This window comes from Apodemus sylvaticus, chromosome 15 (assembly GCF_947179515.1).
Source record: "Apodemus sylvaticus chromosome 15, mApoSyl1.1, whole genome shotgun sequence".
Lineage (NCBI taxonomy): Eukaryota > Metazoa > Chordata > Mammalia > Rodentia > Muridae > Apodemus > Apodemus sylvaticus.
This window is the reverse complement of record NC_067486.1, coordinates 64051864-64072129: the sequence shown is the minus strand read 5'-3', so window position 1 is coordinate 64072129 and position 20266 is coordinate 64051864. Positions and strand designations below refer to the sequence as shown.

The 20266-nt window shown below is 44.8% G+C and overlaps 1 protein-coding gene across 1 annotated transcript in view; it reads right to left on the bottom strand.

Moving 5' to 3' along the window:
• Casr (calcium sensing receptor) overlaps window positions 1-19767 on the bottom strand; it is a 30474-nt gene extending 10707 nt beyond the window's left edge. The window contains exons 1-3 of the mRNA XM_052158937.1: window positions 19341-19767; window positions 16333-16639; window positions 12293-13177 (exon numbers count right to left, since the gene is read on the bottom strand). Coding sequence (XP_052014897.1) covers window positions 12293-13177; window positions 16333-16639; window positions 19341-19525 — 1377 coding nt within the window. The 5' untranslated portion in view covers window positions 19526-19767. The remainder of the gene's footprint in view (window positions 1-12292; window positions 13178-16332; window positions 16640-19340) is intronic.
• Window positions 19768-20266: the final 499 nt, after the last annotated feature.

The window sequence follows — 20266 nt, the reverse complement described above, 5'->3', positions numbered from 1 at the left end:
TCCTCCTCCTCCTCCTCCTCCTTCTCCTCCTCCTCTTCCTCCTCCTCCTCCTTCTTCTTCCTCCTCCTCCTCTCCTTCTTCTTTTGAGACAGGGTCTCACTATGTAGTTCTGGAACTCACTTTGTAGACATCTGTGATCCTGTCATAGCTCCTCTCACTTCTGGCTCAGGCTAGTTGGCTCCTCCCACTTCTGGCTCAGGCTAGTTGGCTCCTCTCACTTCTGGCTCAGGCTAGTTGGCTCCTCCCACTTCTGGCTCAGGCTAGTTGGCTCCTCCCACCTGTGGCTGAAGACCTTCCAGGGCTCAGATGAACACTCTTCAAGCTTCTCTAGGAAGCTCCCAGAAGCTCCCTGCCTTAATCTTCTATGTGTGTAATCACTTTATCATGGACGATGCCACGGTTGCTACTGCCTTTTCCACTTGCCACACCAGCGCTGGCTTTACCGTGAAAGGAGATCAGAACAGTAGAGAGGGAGGTGTGGAGCTATGTACTCTATGTGCCGTGTGTCAGCATTGCTGTCTAGGAATATAGCTTCACTGATGCCTCACAACCCTGTGGATTCCTTTTATACACAATGAAACTGGACAACAAGGCTAAACAGAAGTCAGGTGGTAAAGCTTAGGGCTGGGATGTAAACATGCCTTTCTGCTGCTCCACACTGCCTCCAATAGAACGGGCTCAGTGTCCAAGGTGAAAAGGTCAATACAATTTCCTTATTCAATGAATTTTTTAAAAACCATCATTCTTATTCGAAGAATCCTTCATGTGTGCGATTAATATTAGATGTTGAGGTGACTGGACTGCAGATTACCTGCAAATCTGGTAAGTGCTATCTGGATGAGTGACCCAGTGTGCTTTGGAGGGGGCTAGCATGTGAGTTCAGTTAGCCTGGTGGAAAGGATCCACACCTAATGTCAGTGGACACCATGTAACCTTAGGGTGATCATAGAAAACAAATATGGATGGGAAACTGGCCTCTCTCCCTGTCTTAGTCAGGGTTTCTATTCCTGCACAAACATCATGACCTAGAAGCAAGTTGGGGAGGAAAGGGTTTATTGAGCTTACACTTCCACATTGCAGTTCATCATTAAAGGAAGTCAGGACTGGAAGTCAAGCAGGTCAGGAAGCAGGAGCTGATGCAGAGGCCATGGAGGGATGTCTCTTACTGGCTTGCTTCCCCTGGCTTGCTCAGCCTGCTCTCTTATAGAACCCAAGAGCACCAGCCCAAAGGTGGTACCACCCACAAGGGGCCCTCCCCCCTTGATCACTAATTGAAAAAATGCCCCACAGCTGAATCTCATGGAGGCACTTCTCCAACTAATGCTCCTTTCTCTGTGATAACTCTGGCCTGTGTCAAGTTGACACACAAAACTAGCTAGTACAATTGACCCCTTGTCAACTTGACACACAAACACATCACTATTAAGCCTCAACCCTTACTTTCTTATTCATCCCCAAGATCTAAATTACTTTAAAAGTCCCACAGTCTTTACATATTAAAAGTCCAATCACCTTAAAATATCTTTAAAATTCAAAGTCTTTTAAAAATTCAAAGTCTTTTAACTGTGGGCTCCACTAAAATACTTTCTTCCTTCAAGAGGGAAACATATCAGGGCACAGTCACAACCAAAAGCAAGACTCAAACTCCAATGGTTCAATGTCTGGGATCCAACTCACAATCTTCTGGGCTCCTTCAAGGGCTTGGGTCACTTCTCCAGCTCTGCCCTTTGTAGCACACAGCTTGTCTTCTAGGCTCCAGCTGCCTGTACTCCACTGCTGCTGCTGTTCTTGGTGGTCATCGCATGGTACTGGCATCTTCCACTGTAATTAGGCTTCACCAATAGCCTCTCATAGGTTCTCTTCATGGTGACAAGCCTCTGCTCCTATGCATGACCCCTTCAAGTCCTGGGCCATCAATTGCAACTGAGGCTGCACCTTCACCAATGGCCTTCCATGGCCTCTCACAGTGCCAAGAGCCTCAGTTGCTCTTCATGACCCCTTCATGCCTTCATCTGGGTGACTCTTACACAGTACCAAGTCCAACCACAGCACAAAATACAACTGTATCTATCTCTGGAACACACTCTCTGTGCTCTCAGAAAACACTTCCAAGAAGATTTCATCTCAATGATGCTGGTCTCTTCTTAGTCACCACTAATTTCTTAGCTCCAGCTAACCAGCATCAATAGTCCCAGTAACACAAAGGTTTGCTTTAGTTGTTTTGGTATCTTGCTACTCACAGCTGATTCTTCAGCCCCAGCTTACCAAAACCACAGAATCTTCACAATCAAAACATGGCCACTGTAAGAGTCTTTAATCTTCCCTCTGAAATTTCACAAGCCAGGCCTCCATCTTTTGCACTGTTCTTAACATTGTCTTCCAAGCTCCTACAGAACTTTCCACCGAGCTCTAAATACTCTAACGGATTTTCTAGCTCAAGGTTCCAAAGTCCTTCCACAGTCCTCCCCAAAACATGGTCAGGTTATCACAGGAATACCCCACTACGCTGGTACCAATTTGCCTGTGTAATAGCTATTCCTGGTTGTCAACTTGACTATATCTGGAATGAACTACAATCTAGAATTGGAAGGCTCACCTATGATCCTAATCTGGAGGCTCAGAGATATAAGTTTCTGACCTGGATCTTGGCATGGAGATCTTGAAGCATAGTGGCTAAGAATTTCAGAAGATTAAGACAAGGAGATCTCTGAGTTCAAGATCATCTGGGATTAAAGGCATGGAGGCACACGCCTTTAAACTGGGCCACACCCTCTGCTGGAGACTCACACGCCCGTAATCTGGGCCACACCCTCTGTTGGAGACCTACAGCCTTTAATCTGGGCTACACCCTCTGCTAGAGATACATAAGGACATTGGAAGAAGGAAGATTTACTTACTCGTCCTTGCCTGCTTGCCTCGTGGGACTGAGCAACTGCTAGATCCTTGGACTTCCATCCACAGCTGCTACTGACCATTGTTGGGGAGTTGGACTATAGACTGTAAGTCATCGACAAATTCCCTAACTATATAAAGACTATCCAAACGTTCTGTGACTCTAGAGAACCCAAACTAATACACTCCCCAAGACTGAGGATACGACTGCCTTTTGTTGGATATCAGAAGTTAATGCTCTGGACTCCAGGGCTTCAATGGCTGCATTCCCAGGTTCTCATCGTCCAGCTGAGAGTTGCACTTCTGAGAGCTATACAGCTGAGTGTTGATTTCTGTAGTTATGAGGTCTTCCGACAGAGGTGTCACCAGCCTGTAGACTGAGGACTTCACATCTTCCATAAACGCATACATGTATATCCATAGCCCACTGTCCTGTTTCTCTGAGAACACTGAGTAGTATCATATGAAATAGGAAAACTAGAGCCATCAATTTCTTTCTTCTTGTTTAGGTTTCGTGGCTCTTAACACACTGTACTGGCTGATTTGTGGGTTGACACAAGCTGGAGTTATCACAGAGAAAGGAGCCTCCCTTGAGGAAAGGCCTCCATGAGATCCAGCTATAAGGCATTTTCTCAATTAGTGATCAAGGAGGGATGGCCATCTCTGGGCCTGCTTCAGCTCTGGAGTCATGGTAGTCATGGCTGTGTGGGTCAAACTCACATCCTGATGCTTGCATATCAAATGTGCCTTTCCACTATGCCATCTCTCCAGCCCCTTGTTATACTCTCAATGTCTATATCATAATATTCTCCTCATTCCTGTCCTTGGCCTCCCTGATAATGCCAAAGCAGGTTTCAGACCAAATTTATGAAGCCATACTGTCCCTGGCTGAGACAAAGGAAGGGGACCCTCCTCTTTCTGGGGCACTGATCAAGGGTCAGTCATTGTTGGAGCACTGTTAAAATCATTGTTAGTGTCAGCAATAAGTTCTGACTATAAGCACTCCTGCTGTTCATATTCCAATGAAGAAACAAGGAAGTGAGGATTGGATAATTCTCCCTGCCTCCAGCTATGGTAATCTCCCCTTACAAAGCTGGTTGCCTTGGGCAAAAGGATATCAGTCAAGCAGCCAACAGAGCCACTCTGACACCAACACCAGCTATTGGGACCACCCCACGGATGCTCTGTGGAAGTGACACTATGATCCGAACACTCGCTTTGGCTTCTGGGGTGCAGTGCTGGCTTCATTGCTTGAACAGCATTAAGTGGGACTTTCTCTGTGATTATACTTGCTCAGATAAAAGTCAGAGAACTTCCCCTGCAGGCCAGGCAGGGGGAATTGCTGGGACTGGTACAAAAGGGACTGTGCCAGAACTGGTGTAGACATAATCCTCTGTGTGCACAAAGGGTTTGTGACGATTAATAGGAACACTGCTTTTCCAGCTGTTTAGGTCTATTCAGGTCTCTTGGTAGAGCAGTTTCACCGGGGCAGCAAGGGGGTGGCTGCCTCTCAGAAGTAGGGACCTCAGGGAACTATAGGCCTTCACGTGGTAGAGGCAGAGCTTTGAGAGCTGCAGTAGAAGGGAGGTGACGATGGCAGTGGCTGTGACGATGGCAGTGGCTGTGACACTGACAGAGGTAAGAGCAACAGCAGCTCTAACGGCCAAGGATCTAGGACTCCCTAGGTCTGGGAGCTGGATTTCTGTGCTTTGTCAAAGGTGGAGGAATCCTGACTTCTAGGGTGATGCAAGGGCTATAACACTCTTGTAGGGCTGAGACCCAGAACTGTGGACTTGCTTGAGAGCTGTTTACACCAGCAGGAGCCACCTGCTGCAGCTCCTGCCTATTTGGTGCCGTCACTGGCTGCCTTCACATACCTGTGGGTATAGAAACTGCCAAAGACCAGCCCCATATTTCTCATCTACCCACACATAAGAGATGCTCAGTAAACGGTGGTCCATAACGATCTCTACCGTGTGGAATACCAGAACCACAGCACGCTGACTGGGAACATGGCCGCTTGTCTGAGACCATACACCTTCTTCCTTGTCTATCCAAGGAAGTCTTAGCATCATAAAAGTTCTGTTTTCCCTCAATATATGTCTGTGGCAAAGTCTCTTCCTCGATTTATTTGTTTATTTCACAAGTAGGAACAAAAAGGCTGTTTTGAAGGTGAGATATAATAGTGTTTGATACAGATAAAGAGATGTTGGTTACACCCTAACATGGTCAGTCATATCCACACACAGCTTCCCCACACCACACTTTCTCCCTGTAGAAAGTGTGTGTATGAACCAGGCTGTGAGGACAAGTGCCCGAGTTCAGCACTGCACTGGCATCTTCCCTGGGAACCCAGCTACAGACCAGCAGCCTCTCAGGATCTAAACAATGTGTATGCACAGGGACCTTTTGACTATCCAGCTCTTTCAGAGGTAACAGTGTCCACGACAGGCACAGGTCGTCTATATGGACATGGCCTTTCTTACTGGAGTAGCTATCTGACTTTGGTAAGTAATTTTAGTTTCCTCAGGTCTTTTCCCCATCCACAAGATAAGAGTGCTCAAGACCACTGTTTATTGAACATTTATCTGGTATAGACACCACCCTGAGCTATCTATGCATATTAACTGATTATTAACTTATAATAAACTTTATAAATCTTATGGTGCCTGTTTCTCAGACCAGGAAAGTGGGGCATAGGGCATTAGGTGGCTGCCTAAGGTCAGAAAACTATTAAGTGGCAGCTGACAATGGCTGTCTGGAGGAATAGTCTTTATCCATGTACATGAGCCAATCTACATTACCAGCTGCTTATGTGTAGAAGTCAGATTAGACAGGTCATCAGGCTGTCTGTCTCTAGTTCAAATCTTATGCTGAGAAGAAAGTTTAAAAATGGGATGGTGGGAACCTGGAGAAATGGCTCAATGGTTAAGAACACCCGTTGCTCTTACAGAGATCCTGGGTTCAATTCCCAGCACCCACATGGTGGCTCACAACCACCGTTCACTCCAGGGAGTTTGATGCCCTTTTCCAGCCTCCTTGAGCATCAGGGATGGATGTGGTACATAGACAACCATGCAGGCAAAACACAAATCTTTAAAAAGAAGATAAGATAAAAGTGGAATGGAGGCTTATGGGAGACCATAGCTGGAAAACAAGTTTGGAGTGAATGATATCTTGCTCTTCAGATGTGGTTTATGCTTTTCTATCTTTAAGATTTAAAGATCTGAATCCACCTTGATGAGAAATACTTTGCATAAGATAAATGCACCCACATAAGTAAAGCTCCTGAGTTTTATCCAAACATCATCTCCATTACTGTCATGACCTTCCTACAAGGCTTCCTGATGCTGTTCGCCAGCTGTGGTGGTTTGAATGGCAATGACCACAATAGACTCCCATGTGTTTGAATGTGTGGCCCAGGGCTAGTAGCACTATTAGGAGGTGTGGCATTGTTAGAGAAGGCGCGGCCTTGTGTGAGGAAGTATGTCTTTGTAGGTGCGGGGCTTTGAGGTCTCCATGCTCAAGATCCACCCAGCATGGAACACAGTCTTATTCTGCTGCCTTCGGATCAAGATGCAGAACTCTCAGCCCTGCCTCCACCACCATTCCTGCCTGCATGCTGCCATCCTTCTCGCCACAATGATAATGAACTGAACCTCTGAACCTGTAAGTCAGCCCTAACTGAATGTTTTCCTTTTTAAGAGTTGTCTTGGTGATGGTGTCTCTACACAGGAATGAAAATCCTACCTAAGACACCAGCCAACCTCCATATCCTCACATCCAGGACCCCCACTGATCTGTCATTAGAGATAGAACACCATGGAAAAGGAACCAGAAGGCTCTATTCTTCCTCCTCTATACCTCGACTCCTTATGAAGCTAATGTTGCTGTGACTCATCCATCTAGTCTGTATTTACCTTTGCACCAGCATTTCCCCATACAGACCCTTCTCCATAAATCCTACCTGTTCTTCAGGACCATATTGCATGACATTTCCTATTTCCTTCCTTACCTTAAATTCTAACCTGGATGGTATTATAATCTTTCATCCTCACGTGAGGATGTGAGATTGTATTTTATTCAAAATTTGTGTCTTTTCCAGTACCAACCCGTTATTTTCTTACTAAGTATTATTTTTTTAAATGTTTTTTTTTAGAAATTATTACTTTATCCTATGTTTATGCATGCTTAGCTTCCATGGGATGTTTGTATACCACGCACATGCTTGGTGTCAGCAGAAGCCAGACATCAAAGGATCCCCTGAGGCTGGAGTTAATGTAAAATGTCAAGCCACTTATGCATCTCCCCTTGGTCGCCATGTGGGCACTAGGATACAATCTGAGTCCTCCTAACAGCCAATGGTAGTAAATTGGAGATTCATCTCTACATCCGTCTAAGTCCCATTTCTTTTTTTTTTTTAAATAATCAACATATTAAATTTATGTGTGTGGATGTTTTGTCTGAATGCTTGTCTGTGTACCATGTGCAGAGGCAAGAGGATGGCATTGAGTTCCTTGGACCTGGAATTAGAGACAGTTGTGAGCTATGGGAGTGCTGAGAATTGAACCCTGGTTCTCTAGAAGTACAACTGGTGCTTGTAAACACTGAGCCATCGCTCCAGGCCCAAACTCATTTCTTTAAGCTTCCTTAGTAGTTCTTTTGGCATGCGGGCTTATAAGTTTCATTTTAGAGCACTTTATATTCTGCATAATACTTCACCTTTAAGTCATGTAACGGAGAAGACAGAGGTGAAAATCATTTCACACTTAAGAGCAATGACAGAGAGTCTTCACATTGATTATTCCTGGCACACACAAAAACATCTATTTTTTAAAATGGCACTGGGATTTGAAGCCACAAACCTCATGACTGCTAGGTAAGTTCTCTCCCACTGAGCTATAGCTAGTGAGGCTGTGGGGAAAAGGGAACCTTTGTAGGGTCCTGGTGAGAATGTAAATTAGACTAGCCCTATGACTGCCAGTGTGGAATTCCCCCAGAGCTGAAAGATGAACCAGCTATGACCCAGGCGTGGATGCACTGGAGTTTGAATCAGCCACAGGTAAGAATGAAATTGTGTCATTAGCTGAGAAATGGATATAAACAAAGATGATCTGATTAGGTAAAACCAGCCAGACAAATATCATGAGTTTTGATTTTTTTTCTTATTTGTGGATCCTAGATATATTATACAGATACACAGATGTCATCTATAAAACAGAAGTGAGACTGTCTGGGAAAGAATGGGGATCAGGAGAGGGCAAACAGGGGAATGCAAGGGAGGGTGGGTGTGGTCAAAATACATGACATACTTGAATAAAAATGTCTATGAAGCTCATCACTAAGTGCAGTGAATATGGGTCAATAAAAAGCAATTAAAATAAAACAGTATTTCAGTATTTCTCCCAGAGAAGGCACTCTTCTGTTTTCAGAATGCTAAAAAAGAAAATGATAATTTCACTGAGAAGAGAATATGAGGTTCTTCTTTAGACTGTACACCAACACAATGTGTTGCATCTTTGTTTTCTTTGTGAAGTAGTGGGGGGAAGAAGGATGAGTAAATTGGGGGGTTGGAAGGCAATGAAGACATCACAGGATCCCCGGTGCATTCACCGTAGTCTGAGAAGGGCATGTGTATCTCAGAGAAGGGTAAATGCACGCAAGTTCTGAGAATCCCACTTTCTTTTGTGTGGTGATATTTCCATCTTGTGGTCTTTGAGGGTATTCCCACCACAGGACTCTAGAGCTAGCATGTGTGCATTGTAGGCACGAGTGGGAAGCCCCTATGTACATACCTTCTAAAAGACAGTAGAATTTAGCCAGAGCCAAGAAGCCAGAAATGGTCCACGCACAGGTAGGACTTTCCATTAACGAAAGAATGGAAATTTATGCTTGGTAGGAAGCCAGCAAAAAAATGAGGAAGAAAAATTAACAGAATGGAAGTATATGAGAGTCCGACTGGAAAAGATTTCCAGGAGAAACCGAACTGTGACAAAAAGGAAAAGTTCCATGGTGGATAGTGTTCAGAAATAAAATGTGGTGCTCCTTGGGACCTTCCATGGGACATAGGTCCTCCTTCCATGGGACATAGGTCCTCCTTCCATGGGACATAGATGCCATGCCAACAGCTAGTGAGAAATGAGATTTCTGCATCAAAAATAAATACGGGATTTGAAGGATGGTGCTGGGCAAGGGGCTTAGAAGCAAAGAGTTGAGAGATGGCAGACACTGGGCTACAAGTTAATTCTTGGATGAGGCTGTATATAGGTGGCAGGCTTCTACATATATGTAGGCCCTCATAAAGACATCATGACTTGCTGGTACATCTCCTGATAGTGAGAGACATGGGAAAGATCTTAGAGAATCTGGAGGCCTCTGGGGATCAATAGAGACTGTAGTAATCACGGAAGACATGTTAGCTAGTGCCCATGCCTTTCATCCTCTGTTCTCCGGACCCACTTTCCAGTCCCCGCCCACCCCTCCTTCTTAACCTTTTAAAACTTAAAGCTACTATAGACAGACACTGCAAACAGTGACACCTGGGGGTTGGGGGTAGGATAAGGAACAGAAAGACAGAGATGGAATTACCTGTGGCGGGAAAGCTTCTGAGATCTGCAGCGACTAGCCACAAAATTTCCTCCCCCCCCCATTCTGCACAGATCATTTTGGCTTGGGTTTTCTATTAGATTACTAATGAGCTTGAATCATAACTATAGTCCCTCCCTTGACTCATATTTAGCCCTGGCCATCTTACTTCTTAGACTGGGAGAAGAGATACTGGAAAGTCAAGTTTCCCATTGAAAACTTTTTTCCCTTCCTTTCCTGCTCCTGTAGCATTTTCAAGAGCTTCCTTTCATGGGCTATAGATGTGAAGAGATCTTTACCACCCAGATATTATTGTTTAATTCATCTTACTTAAAATTTTGCATTTTGAAGCATTACTCCTGATGTCTTCATTGTAGCTTAATGCTTTGGTAGCGGAACAATGTGAAGATGAAGTTTGGGCATCCCACAGAGATTAGAAACATCTGCTGGCAGTGATGTCTGAGGGAGATTTTCCCATTCAAGGAGGGCAGGGAACCCGTGAGTACTGACTTGTTTTATGAGCCTAGACAGTTAATCCTTACAAGTGCATGGGATTTGCTACATGAACACACATAAGTTACATGCTTTTTGTTTCTTAGTGTCTTTCCCTGAAAGGTTCATGGTGGTTGGGATCTGTATACAAAGCTGTTTTACTTCTAATTTTGTTCCTCTTCCTCCTCTTCCTCCTCTTCCTCCTCTTCCTCCTCTTCTTCCTCTTCCTCCTCCTTCTCCTCTTCCTCCTCCTTCTCCTCTTCCTCCTCCTTCTCCTTTTCCTCCTCCTCCTTCTCCTTCTTCTTCTTCTTCCTCCTAGACAGGGTTTCTCTGTGTAGTCCTGGCTATCCTGGAACTCACTCTGTAGACCAGAATAACCTCAAACTCAGAAATCTGCCTGCCTTTGCCTCCCAAGTGCTGGGATTAAAGGCACGGACCACCACTGCCCAGCTACTTCTAATATTTGTCCACTGATTAATCACAAGTATATTAAGATACCACATGTTAAGGGCTGTCAAAATAGCTCAACCATTAAAATGCTTGCATGAAGAACTGGGTTCAGTTTCCAGTACATATGAAAAAGGCCAGACATGATGGTACATCTCTGTGGTCATAGCATTGGAGGGAAGGAGAAAGAGACAGAGACAGGACTCTCGTGAGCTCCAGGTTTAGTGAGAGGCCTTGTCTCAAAATTTAGGTGGAGATCTACTGAAGAAGACACTCAGGAGTTGATTGCTGATGTCTGCATGCATGTGACACATGTGGCCACACCCATACATGAACATAAATTATTACTCTGATAGTCACATATTTGTTTATAGCTTGCAAGTTTATGACTTGCTTTGTATCTCATTTCATTTTTAAAAGAAACTTGTGTGGACAGCTGGTTAGACAGAAGGCCCATGTTACAAGGGAAGAGGCTATCACTTAGAGTCTTGGCTTGCCTAAGATCACAGCTTGGAAAGAAGATGCTGAAGCTGGGTCATTTGATTTGGAGTCAAGGGTTAGCACATTCCATTCTTATGCAGTTTCTCTGCTACATTCTGGAGCTGAGAAATACATATGTTTAGTGTGGCTTTTTAATACATACTTTTGTCTTATACAAAAGGTATAGGACAGAGTCTGATTGAAAAACCAGGGTTGCCATGCAAGACACAAGCAGCTGCATGGGATATAATCCAGACGTGATTGTTCCCTTCAGAAATTCATGAGATGGCAAACATTGTGATGTAACTTCTATGTATATTTAAAAACTCCCGGACACTAAATGAATAACCCATAAAACACCTGCAGTGTTCACTTAAGTCCTGATTTTTCTTTTTTAGTTATGGCTAGTGTTTCCCTTTGAAACATTTGCCATTTTGGTTTGGCATGCCTTCTGTATGCTTGTGCCCCAAGTTCATGCTTAGCTGGCCAGCCAGCCAGTCCAATGCAGGAAGAGCAACATTTGGCAAACACAGTGTCCGCACACAGCACCACTTACCTCCCTGTAAGCACACGGAATGCCGTAGGTATTGGACAAATGCTGGTTATTTACAAGGGAAAATATCTTTAACTCGGATGTTATTAAAGCCACACTAAACCAGTCCCCACACACTTGAGGACTTTTAGGAACAAAGCTTTAGGTGTTCTGGACATCGGACTGATTGACAGTTGAGCTGCAGCTTTCCAGCGACAGGTAATCAAACACCACCAGTTTTGTAGTGGTCAGTTTCTCAGATGTTTGAAAAAGGTTTCATGAATCCAAAGTCCTGCTTTGCTCTCAGTTTGATATTGCAATTTTTGCAAACTCTCGGATGACTAATCTTCACAACTAATCAACTAATCTTCGTTGTCTTAACTGATCACCCAGGAGATGGAGGCCGACCCCTGAGTGTGACCATGAATGTGCCTTCAGAAAGGGTTAGCTGAGGGGGAAAGACGCACTCTGATGCTGGCACCATCCCCCTGCCTGAGGGCCTGGAGAGAAAGGAAGAAGGAGAGGGAGGAGGAGGATGGAGAGGAAGAGGAGGAAGAAGAGGAGGAGGAGGAGGAGGGGGAGGAGGAGAGGGAGGAGGAGGAGTGGCTAGTAGGTCCTTGTCTCTGCTTCCTGGTTGGCCAAGAAGTGAACAGTTCTCTTATGCCACATATGGTTATGGCTATGATGTCCTTCCCAAGCACATGGGACCAAATGTCTCATAGACTAGACCCTTGGAAGCCAAGCGTTCAAATAAATCCTTCTTTAAGTTGGTCTCTCGGATACTTTGGCTCATAGTGCCACAAAAGCAAATTATGTAGTCATTATGTTTCTCACAGAGAACTGCTAGCTAAGTGACAGACTTACCTGCCAGGCCTCAACCTTCTTGATGTCTGCACAGGACCCGTTGGTGAAAAGCCCTCTTCCGGGTAAGCAGGTGTATATATCTTGCAGGGCATGGGCAATGGAATAGACGGCTAAGTACACGTTGTAGGATATCCGTAAATGTTCGTAATCCATGTAAGGGGTCTCGACACTGTTGATGTTCTCATCCCCTGTGCAGAGGGGTCGGAACGCCGTGGAGCTATTGAGTAATCTGTGGCCTCCTTCCTCGTGACTTCTCACAAAGGTGTCCACAGGTAAAGGTCCTTTCGCGCCTTCTTGCAGGTGGCAATTAAATGTTTCTTCCCAAAACTCTTTGGCAAAACCATTGTGGACAGACTTCCTGGGATGGACTTTCTGTAGGAATTCTCGGAAGCCTGGAATCTGCCCAGCCTTCAGACCGAACCCAATGGTGCCCCCGACTACATGAAAGTACTCCGGCATAGCAATCAGGGAGGAACTGGCCCAGGCCTCGCTGGCTAGCCAGATCCTGCCTGTGATGTTCCGCCGCACAATCTCCTTGATGAGAGGTTCTAGGTCTGGGCCGCTGGAGAAAACGACAATGACCTTGGCTGTAGAGTTCTGGATCACTTCCACCACCTGCTGGATCTCGTCCTCATCAGAGTACTGGGAGATGAGCTCGCTGAAGTCAATGCAGATGTCCCTCTCCTCGGCCTCCTCTCGGAATTTCTCAATGCCAGGCCTGCCGTAGTCGTCATCAGCTGCAATTGTGCCCACCCAGTTCCAACGGAAATACTCGATAATGTCAGCCATCGCGGTGGCCTGGTGTTCGTCGTTGGGAATGGTGCGGAGGAAGGACTTGAACTGGTTCTTATTGCTGAGGAGTCTGCTAGAGGAGGCATAGCTCACCTGTGAAGAACCGAGAACTCGGCATGAGTGAGTGAGAGTGCGGGTGCCAGGCCAGTCTCAAGGATTAACGAAATGTCACTTACCGATTGTGTTCAGTGTGGGCAGGACGGAGGTGTGGAGAACGAGCAGGCAGTTCCACCCCAGCATGACCCCCACGCACCTCTTAGTTTATCTGGCGAACTTCCTAAGTCCAAGTGCGTGATTCTTCACCATGATGCTTTCAAAACTACTACTAGCAATAGTCTTAAACCCATCACAGTGGAACACGCTTCCCGCTAAAGAAGTCTTGTGCCTTCTAGCTTCCTCTGAGGTGCCTCTTTGGTTACACTAGATCCATGTGCTCACTTGACACGTTTTGCCTGTTGGGCTCAGGTTCCGGTCTGAGCATTATAGCTTCCTGCTTACTGTTATGAATGCTTTATACACAATCTAACATCTGGGAGAATCGCTTTCCTATAGTTAAAAACTTCAGGCTCTTCAGAGGAACCCCAAGGAGGTCCTTCCTCCAACTCTGCTCGTTTTTTTTCTCTTCCCATTTCCCAGCATGTCTCTCCTATTTTCCCTGCTTTTTAGATAAAACTAACAGCAATTGCAGTTAGAGCCCAGAGCTGTTCAGCTCCTAGGCTCAGTTAAGTCAGTCAAGCTTAGCATCGTAAGCTCATTCATCCCACAGTACAATAACAAGAAAGAGCCTCACTAAATACCACTAGAAAAACACCTTTCCTTCTCCCTGATTCTTGGTGCCTCCGCTACCACCCAAATCTGCTTTCTTTGCTCATCTGCAGGTAAGGAGTAAGACAACTTGTCCAGACTCTGGAGTGAGTCTCGGAGACATTATAGAGGCTGAAAGGGAGGCCTGGAGAAGATGCGTTGTTAGTAGGACCCCTGCTCTGCATTTGCTCATGGGTGTCCATCAGAAACAGAAAGTTTTTTGATGTTTAGAGATCACTGTTTACAGAGCTCTGCAACATTTAAAAAAATATCATGACGCAGGAGACGGGGCAATGGGCGCACTGACTCGCGCTAGCAGCGGGAATCTCAGGGTCTCCTCGACTCAGGCCTCACTTAGTTACTGAAAGCATCAGAGAATCAACACCCCCGGTTGGGCCCCTGGAAGCACCCCTGGGAGTCCCCAGGGCTCACCAGCTAGGCAGTCCCAAGTTATCAGAGCATTTCTTCTGATGAACAGACAGCTTTCCTCTCAATAGGGTCCTTCTGGGAAATGAAGTAGCATTTAACAGGCGCTGTTCTCTAGTTCTCTGAGGCACCCCTTGGACTTCTTCAGAAAACAAACCAAACTGACCAACAGGGATGCTTTGCATACACTTCTTACTAATGGGAATAATTAGCTTCGTTTGGGCAAACTTTTAAAGTAAACATTTCCAACAAGCATCTTTTTCATCGATTTAGAGTCTTAATATAAAAAATATCCAAGATACAGGCTATGAAAGACTCACTCACATTTGCCAAAGGCAACTCCTCCGATAAGAACTTTGATCTTACAGGCTGTAATAAGAAAGCAACAACTTCCTTTTAAAAATCTGAATAATCCCCTCCTGTTTTCATAGAAGTCCAGGATCTGGGTGATCCGATGATGCGATCTGTGTACGTATTACTGATTTCTGAGAGCCTGTTTGGAGGTCCTAGCAGGGGCGCTCAGTTAGACCTCTTTGAGGAGCTTCAGGAAGAATGTACCTGGAGTGGTTGGGGAGGACAGGGACACCTGCCTAGCCCACCAGATCAGCTGAATACGCTGGCAATCAATGGGCTGACAGATGTCCTAGCCAGATCCACATTATTAAATCTTGAAAGTTTTGTTTGTAGGAAAAAAAAAGGAGAAAAAAGAAAGAAAAAGAACCTGGCTTCAGAGTAAGGGATTTGCTCTGACGTTTGCCCAGCATTGCTTACTTCTTTATGTTTGAAATATGGACCAAAAAGGTTTGCAAAAGGATATAAATTACAACTCATAACTGAGACTGTCTCTCGTGGGTATATTCTCTTAATGTATTTAATATAATATTTGACCTGTTTTCAAAAGACAACCTATAAACTCGAGGAAATGTCACTCTGCGTCCTCCCAAAACAAAAAGCCTTTAAAAACACACCAAAATTTCCTTGACAGAGGGAAAAACAACGTGGAAAATTTCTATTTTCTTTTCCAGAGACATTCAAGCTACTTGCAGTTTCCACTGTGACAAAGTGATGCGATGGATCTGCAGTTACTAATCCAAAGAAAGGTTGACTTGAGAGGGCCTAGTGCTAAAGGGGGAAATCAGGTAATAAAATGGCAGTTAGAGTTTGCTGTTGTTTGGTGTGGGGGAAGTGGAATACAATTTTGAACCAATGCTTATAAAAGGCTTGCGTTGGTGAATGATTAGTATTTGGAAGCATACCCACCTCCTGCCCAGGCTGAGTTCTTGCAGGATGGAGAATAGTCATATACACTCTGTCAATATTTATTGGGGGATATGAGGGTGGGCTCCATTTCAGAACGCATGACACAGTGATTAGTCCCCTCTATTATGGGGAGGCACATTTTATTTCCCCCTGAATGAAAGCTGATAATAAGAAGAGGAAACTTGGAGGGAAAAGAATTAGGGGCAGATATTTTTTATTTGAATGGTGAGACTCGAATCATAGGATCTTACTCCTTTTGGTAAAAATAGAAGGCTAGTTACTAAAGGAGCAACATGGGAAACAACAGTGAGAAAAAAGATCCAGCTGTATCCATGCGAGTTATTTTGAAATGTATATTGGAAGAACAGAGAAGGTCTCATTGACATCAAGGTCTCAGAGATGCCTAGGTGCTCCTGATACAGTGCCCAACTACCTTTGGTCTACGGGAAGCCTCAGAGGACACTGCTAGCATGCAATTCTTCAAACCTGCTTCTCCTGCTTCCCGAGTCTGGTGCCCATCTAAGGAGATGCCACCTGGGTGGAGAATAGCTCAGAGGCTAAATGGTTGAAGTGATTTTTCAGAGAACCTGAGTTCAGTTCCCAGGACCTGTGTTGGACAGCTCACAGCCACCTGTAACTCCAGCTCTGAGAGATCTGACACCTCTGGTCTCTGAAGGCATCTGTACTTGTGCACATATTTAAACACACACATAATTTAAAGTAATAAAAATAAGTCTTAGGAAGGAAGGTAGTCTTACCTGGGGGATATAGAAAAGTCCTAGCAGGTTGGCTACTGCTGTGGAGACACCAGAGCCGGTCGCTCCCACCACGGCGATGGTCGAAGGGATGTGCTCGGAGCAGTTGCAGAACTCATCCAGGTTCAAAGAATCAATTTTGTTCTGGGCAACAAAACTCAAGGTGGCCTCCAGTGCCTTGGAGACGGTGTTACAGGTGTCAAATATCCTGTATCCCAGCGTCATGTTGGGAAGAAGGGCAGGGCTGCTGTTTATCTCCTCTATGGCAAATATCATGGCTTGTAACCATCGGAATCCTCGGAAGTTATACCTGGAAGAAAGACATGGATGTGGTGGGAGACCCTGTTGGAGTACCAACTGTCGGAGTCGGGCTTGAATCTTGGCTCTATCACCCTTCAGTTTTGTGATGTGTGCCCTTTGAGTTTCAAGGTCCTCCGTGTAAAACCAGGAATGGCACTTTCCTATTAGGCTGCCTTTAAAGATGTCAGGAGATGGGGAAAATTCTCAGTACAATGCATTCCCTTTTAATTAGGAAACAATAATAAAAATGACTACTATTGGTATTTAGTTGAATAATTTGTAGCTTCATTCTCTAGCATAAAGTTTGCAGTAGCTGGTGTGAAGGTATGAACGTGTGAGCATGTAGACGTAAGGCATGGCTGGGTGGGTGGTGTATGCCTGTGTGGTATGTAATTATCAGGATGGAACAGGAAGGTTGTGAGTTTGAGGCCAGTCCTGGGCTACATAGCAAGTCCCTTACTGCCCTCCCCTCCAAAAGCACCTAGGGACTGTAAATATATGAGGATATTAATATGCGGGAACCTAAAAATAACCTCAGATTTGCAGATTTGTCACAAACTTAGGCTGTGACATTCCTGGAGGTTAAAGCAGAAAGTGAAATAATCCTTTTGTAGACAAATCAAGTATTTAAAGAACAGCAAACAGAAGGGGTAGGAGATGCCTTAAGAATTCTATGCTTTGGGCTAATTTATAATTTTTGCTTGAAAAAAATGACCATTTTTGCTTTTAAAAGAACATTATTCTAAGTAAAAAAAAAAAAAAAGAAGGAAAAGAAAAGAAAAAAAGAAAGAACCAAGTAAATCAACAAAGAAATAGTGTCAGGTTTCTTTCTCCCTGGCTTGGGAGGGTGAAGGCTGGATAAATATGCTGACTCAGCAAATTGGGGTCCAGAGGAAAAGCCATCACCAGAGGCAGGGTCCTCCTCCTCTGTGTTGTGAGCCCAACTCGAACTCACAGGAGGAAAAATCTGACCCATTGTATTCTACCATATAGTCAGGTTTCTAGAGTTCTTGGTTTAACCTTGGAAGTAAAGTGATTTCCATATCACTTTATGTTTCTTTCAACACATAGCTACTTGTTTCAAACTTGTAAGATTATTGGGAGATGCTAGATTAATTTTTAAATATTAATTAATATTAGTTGACTAAAAACCACTGCCCAACTGGTTTTGCTATTATTAACACATTTCCAGGGCAAGCATTTTGTTCGTTTGCAAGGCTGTTCCGTAAGGAGCTGCACGGGCAGCACTTGTCCATGAGGATCATATGAAGATACGGTCAACTTTGATGTGCTCCTACACTTAGGTTTTTCCATATTCATGAGAAAAATGTCCCTGGCTGTCCTTGTGGCGTGAAAGGAAATCCAGTTTTGTTGGGATAATGTTGACCTTCATTTTCCAGCTATCGTGAAGCTCAAGGGGGAGGGCTGGGTCCCTTCTAGAAGCTTCAGGGTACAGGGGGAAAGAGAACACCCTCTGGAAAGTGGAGTCATATGTGATATGAGCTCAAGGCGCCTGAGCTGTATCTCCTGTCTAAGCGAGATGACACCCTGCTGATCACACCCCACTATGGAGCTGTCTGTGGCTGGATGCCATGTTCTAAAGGGACCACGATCAAGGGAGCATCAGATGGGGACAAGCAGAATGGTGACTGGTTAAAAAGTCACACAGCAGAGGAACTGATAAGAAAACGGAGACTTTTGGCTCAGAGAAGAAAAGATTTGGAGGGACATGTTAGCTGCCTTCCAGTGTCCTGAGAGGCCACGGGATACTAAGTATTCTGTGATGTCCTATCTGTGCCAGGTATGTTCTCTGTGTATGACAGAGTCAAGTGAGGATCGTGTCTGGGAGTGGGGCACAGGGAGGGGCTTAGTTTTTCTTATGGGAAAGACATTTAACAGAAATAGTTTCAAAATGTAGTAGGCTGTGTTTAGAAAGGGCTTGCGTGGGTCTAGAGGCTACCCGGCTTCTTTCAGCTCTAAACGCCTCTACTAAGCTCTAAATGCCTCTGTTAAGCTCTATTCAGCTCTAAACACCTCTATTAAGAGGAACAACAACCGAAAGGGCAAGCAGCCGAGTCCCATGGGTCACTGGGGCACAGAAGTCAAAGAGAAAGTTACTACAAACGTTTGTGAGCTAAAATGAACTTTCGTCCATACCTGTTTAATTGATCAATTGGTGAATGGAGAAATTGATTAATATTGCAGCATTGAGGATTGAACACAGTGCATTCTAGGAAGAACTGTGCTCTAGGCTAAGTACCAAGTCTTATTTGTGTGTTTGTTTATTATCTGTGTTTTGAGACAAGGCCCTACTACTGAGACAGGGTCTTTGCTGTAACCTGGAATCTCTGAAGCCTCCTGAGTCCATGTTGGAGTTGGAGGATGCAACCATGATCAGCTCGACTCCTTCATGGTCTTGAATAGAGCGACACTGCTGCTGGATGCTGAGACTACATGAACAGCGGTGCTCTGGCTACCAAATCACTGGCCCTTGACAGGCCTGCTGTTTTCTATACCATACCCTTGGTGTTTTGCTTTTTTGGGAAAAGAATTCTTTAAGGAAAGAAAAGAAAGGATTAATAAGCCCCAGCAATGATAACCAACTGTTTTGAAAAAGAGGGGAAAGGTTTTTAATGATCCTTTTGAGTCCCATGCAGCCTTTTCTGTAACCATCCAAAGATGAAGCTACCCTCAATTCAGCCTTCCCTTACCTAATGCACTCCACAGACTCTGGCCTTGATTTCAGGTCTTGATCTTTGGCTGCTACTCCAAAATGGATGGGAAAGAGACCTCCTAGAATAATGTCGCCCTTCTTTTGGGCGCGCTGGTCGGGCCCATAGGCGGAGGAACACCAGGCGAGAGCCAAGAGGGCCAAACAGCAGCTGTACGGAGCCATGGCTCTGCCTTCTCTCCAGCGCACAGTTAAAGGTGCTAGTGGTTTGGGGGCCTGAGAACTCCACGTCCCCCCACCCCCGTGCAGTTCACGCCTTCTGGTGGGGATGCATGTCTACAGAGTGGTTAATAACAGAACAGAAGTGGTGGCCTTTGTGTCTCCATTTCTGCCTTCTCCACTGCAGAGGTGTAGGGTGACGGGTCCTCGAGTCCTGAGAAGCGACATCATGCAGAGACTGCCCGAGATGTTTTCTAAAAGAGACAAAGTAGATTCAGCTAAACCTATGTTCCATTATAGTACGATGACAGAATTTCCATTCGGAGGGGCTCAGGAATAGCATATTGAGAATCATGGCTTAGAATCACAATTTTAGAGTACTGCATGTAAGATACAGAAAACTTCAGTTGTCCATATTGCAGAAGGACCAGATCCAATCCTGAGAGGCCACATTCTAAAGAGACCATCAACAAACACAGCCTGTCATGTGGCTTCTGCCTGTAAATCACTCATCATGTGACTGGCATATGGAAATGTCCTAGAAGTAGCAGCTCCTTCCGTTAAAATACCAATGGTGCTTTACTTACCCATATAAAACCTGTAGAAAACACAGAACAAGTTTCATTTAAGTTTAAATCTGACTTCAAACCAAGCAAAAATGTCAGAAAAGATCATCCATTCTTTATTTATTTTGATAGCCCCCTCCACTTTTAGTGAAGGTCTGTATTTCCAGTTTGTAATGTAATG